Source organism: Sitophilus oryzae, unplaced genomic scaffold (assembly GCF_002938485.1).
Source record: "Sitophilus oryzae breed Bouriz unplaced genomic scaffold, Soryzae_2.0 scaffold_1178_pilon_pilon, whole genome shotgun sequence".
Classification (NCBI taxonomy): Eukaryota; Metazoa; Arthropoda; class Insecta; order Coleoptera; family Curculionidae; genus Sitophilus; species Sitophilus oryzae.
In genome coordinates this window covers 560,048-564,291 of record NW_022145813.1, presented here as the reverse complement: position 1 = coordinate 564,291, position 4,244 = coordinate 560,048, and the positions used below count along the sequence as shown (strand labels likewise).

General features: G+C 32.0%; 1 protein-coding gene across 1 annotated transcript; it reads right to left on the bottom strand.

The window, feature by feature from the left end:
• Positions 1–909: 909 nt before the first annotated feature.
• Positions 910–1,877, bottom strand: LOC115890264 (jerky protein homolog-like). The gene is made up of 2 exons (XM_030910451.1): positions 1,863–1,877; positions 910–1,695 (listed from the first exon to the last, which is right to left on the bottom strand). The coding sequence occupies exons 1-2, from the start codon at positions 1,875–1,877 to the stop codon at positions 910–912; spliced, it is 801 nt and encodes a 266-aa protein (XP_030766311.1).
• Positions 1,878–4,244: the final 2,367 nt, after the last annotated feature.

Here is a 4,244-nt window from a genome sequence, read left to right as displayed (position 1 = left end):
AAATCTCAGCAGGATAGGTATAGGAAACCCTAATATAGTTTGAAAGAGCATTTAAATCTGCTTCGACTCATTTAAAAAAATACATAGTGTTGCATTTGAAATAAGACAGTTTTTATGTAAAATAAATATTTAAAATAGACCAGCAATTTTTGATACCCCTGTATACATTTAAGGAAGCAATCAAATCTTTTAGTAAAGTTTATTTCTCTGGCTTGAAAGTCATTACCAGAATTAATTCTGAAAAGTAATGTACAAGGTGTTGACAAACCTTTTTATTATAGCATGCATATTTAAATATCTTTAAATAACTAAAAAACCAAAGCTTTTAGACCTATTAAACCCTTATAATAAATGCCTTATGTCCAAGAATCCAATAATAGAAATAAAATACTGGGTGTTTGTTCCATAAGAAAAAATATAACTTTGGTATGGATCTTAGTTCTGACACACCCTGTACATTTCAAAATAATTTTAAATTATGCACATTGCCTTCCCACATATACCCATAAAATAGTTTATTTCTACATCTTTCCGTTTTCGTATAATCAACCGAGGCGAATGAGGTGCGCCACCCTGTATTTATATAATTAATTTATTTTCGTTTCCTAAAATATTTTCATTGAAAGAAACACGGACGGTGTCGGTCAAGTTTAATCACGTGACTAAAAGTTTATTTGATATGAACTTTACTTATACAGTAAACTCGCGATATAGTGAACTAATTAATGCAAAGCCAGTTCACTGGATCGATTTGTTCACTATATGGAATATTCCAAAAAGTCACTAAAACAACAGTTGTCATTAGTAAAAGAACTTTATTAACTATGGAAAAAAACGTTATAAGTATAATGTACTAATAAAAAAGTAGTTTATTCTTTTTTATCGAAAAATGAGGTAATTTTTGTTTGTTTAGTTAGTTTGTTTTTGTCTCATAAACCCTTTTTGGACCATTTCATTTCTTAAGTTTTGTAAAACGAGTAGATTGGAGTATTCCGCTTCATTTTCTTCAGCCCATTGAATTACATTGTTAAGTGATTTGATCGCAGATTCGGTTGTCACACGTTCTCTTATTACTTCAACTTCTCCCCGTTCTTGATCTTGACAATTTTCATCGCTTTCGCTGTGGTCTTCAGATTCTTTATCCGGCAAAATATCTTTATTCCAGCCGTCTACATCCATGGTGTAAATGTTGACTTCAGGATTGAAAGCTTGTAGTAAATTATCAATTTCTGATCTTACTGTATCGATTTCCTCATTCATTATTCGACTTCTTAGAACACTTAAAGGAATTTCTTCTTCATCATCATCTTCGTTGGCTAATGGCGAAAGTAGATTGTACCAACATTTTTCAGGATTTAAATTTTTCAACAACATAACTTCAGGCTTTAAATTTTTCCATGCCAGGGCCAAATTTACAATAGCGTCTTTTAAAGAAAGAGATTTCAGAGTTTCTCCTATATCCTTATCGGTACCAATAATCTGCGACAACAAATGTTTGCGATTAAACTGTTTTGTTAAACGAATCGCATTTTGGTCCATTGGTTGTATCAATGGAGTAACGTTAAGTGGCATGTAAATAGTAAAAATGGAACCATAATCACTTTTTAGTTCCTCAGGGGGTGAATGACTTGATGCGTTGTCTAATAAAAGGACGGCTTTAACTTGCAGATTTTGACTACGTAGGAACTTTGTCACCTGAAACAAGTTGAAACAAAACCTTAAATCACAAGCAGGAACAGCAAAAAAGGGAAAAAATCGTGGCAAAAACAAATTTATAGGGTTCGAAATTACACAGATGAAATATGTCGTTTTTGTTCGTAAAAATGGTACAATTTAAAATGTTTTCCTATTGCGAAACTTACCTCTGGAATAAACATCTAGTGAAACCATTCTCTAAAAATTGCTGCTGTCATCTAAGCAGCTTTGGAGTTTCTATAATGAACAGGACAGTTGAAATTTCGAAATGATCGAGGATTTTTGGATTTTCCAATCACTAGTGGTTTTAATTTGTGCGTACTTGCCGCGTTTGTGCATGCTAGAGAGGTCACTTTTTGTTTTTCGGTTTTCCTACCTGGAGCTGTTTTCTCTTCGCGAGCTACATATGTTTTTCCAGGAATAAGCTTTCAATATAAGCCAGTTTCGTCTGCGTTATAAATCTGATCTTTCGACAGTTGAAGATCTTTAATTTTTACTTCTTGATTTCTTTTGAAAGGATCAACAAGCTCAGGCTGTGATGACAGTTTTTCTCCTGAAATCTTTAAGTAACGTATTCCAAAGCGCCTTTTATATTTTTGCAACCAGCCGCTGCTTGCATGGAAAGAGGAAAATTCTTTGTATTCGTTGTGAAGCAGCTTGGCCTTCTCTTGGATCATTAAATCGGTCACGGGAAGATTCTTCTCTCTTTGTTTTAGAAACCACTTATACAGAGCTTTTTCCATTCGTTGACACTCTGAATGTCTTAAGGTTTTAATTTTTCTTGGTCCGTTAAAAGTATTGTTGATCCTTTTTAAAATGTTTACCCTTCTGTTTCTAATAGAGTATATGGTAGATTTAGCAACACCATATTCTTTGGATAAAACAGTCACCCCCTACACCTTTTTTTAAGTCTTCTAATGTCTTGGCTTTATCACTTAGTCTTAAATGTTTTCTATTTTTGCCATACTTCACCCGCGAAACGACCTGATGCAATCACAATCCGCAAGAAATTGCTGTGATACAATTACACAAAGGAAAACAAAACGTTTAAAATCGTTTTCCTGTATCGACGTGTTTGTTGACGAGCAAATGCTTTTGGAATCATTATTTCGAGAGCCACTTTGTTCACTCTACAGAATACATTAACAAAAAATTGTCTGTTCACTATTTAGACTAGTTTACTATACAGCATGTTCATTATATCGCGCGTCTACTGTACTATGCGTTGAGAGAGAGGGGCGTTGCATCAAGAAATTCGCATATCATCCTATATCCGACGAGTTGTATTCCATTATAATTTAAATTAAAAACCTACTTTGAATAACACCGATCCCTAATGACAAAGGTTGTTGGTGCTTGAAAGATGACACACGCTAACGGAAACAAACAGTTTTTTTACGGTCGAATCAGGAAAATTTATGCCCGTTTCACAAGATGAATTGATTTGAATACGCCCGGTACTTTCAACTTTTTTTTATCCGATAGCTTTATTAATGTTTTTACTAGTATGGCGATCGGGTGGTTGATGCATCTATGAATGAACGATTGAATGAATAAATAAGGTAATATACATACTGCGTTCCCGAATTCAACTCCACGTCATCCATTTAATCATTTAGGCCCAATTTTATATCTTCTAGTAAACCTTAAGCTTGATTTAAAGTTTAATCTATATATCTAAATGGATACTTTTTGTTTAATATAACTTTATACCTATCAGTTAACTAATAATAGCTAACTACAATATAAGAGACTGATATAAGAATATTTTCTTCTAGCATTTATTTTTTATGTCTTTCAGAATACAGGGTAAAATTTACTTCTGTAAACATATTTTTCTATAAGATTGTAAAATTTTAGTATGAATGATCGACAAAGAAATAATATAATTTAAATGGTAAAAAATATTCCAGAGTACGTGACTAAAAAATAAACTAACAAATATATAAAAAAGTGACAATTATTGACATTAAAAAAGATAAGTTAGGACTTTTGTCATACCCACATATGTATATCTTTTTCTACAGTTAGCTTTTAATGTAATTATAATTAACACCTTAGCAAAAACAAAAGCATATTGTTTAAATTTGTTTTTATTTAGGTTTTATAACGGGCCAATCTAAATTGGTGAGTCTCAAAAGTGGCTCACCCCTATAAATTTTTTATTTTTTTAGATTTTATTATCTGATTACGAGATTTGGTATGTTAGTATATGACATAAATTAGAATTGATTGACGTATTGGAAATGACTACAATTCTTGATTTTTAAATCTATACCAATATATAAAATCCTTAAGTGACTGACACTGATTAATCACGATCCTGCTCAAACCACTCAACGTAAGAAGCTCAATTTTGGCATACAGGTTGATTCTAGGGTGTAGAGGTTCGATAAGAAGGGATTTTTCGAAATTCCAGTTCCAAGAGGGTGAAACCACCCCTCAAATATTACAATATTTTTTATTTAAAAAACGGTCAAGTTTCCGAAAAAAAACGCTTAAACACGTATATTTTATTTTGTTTTTTTTACATATTTTAAGATTTTTTA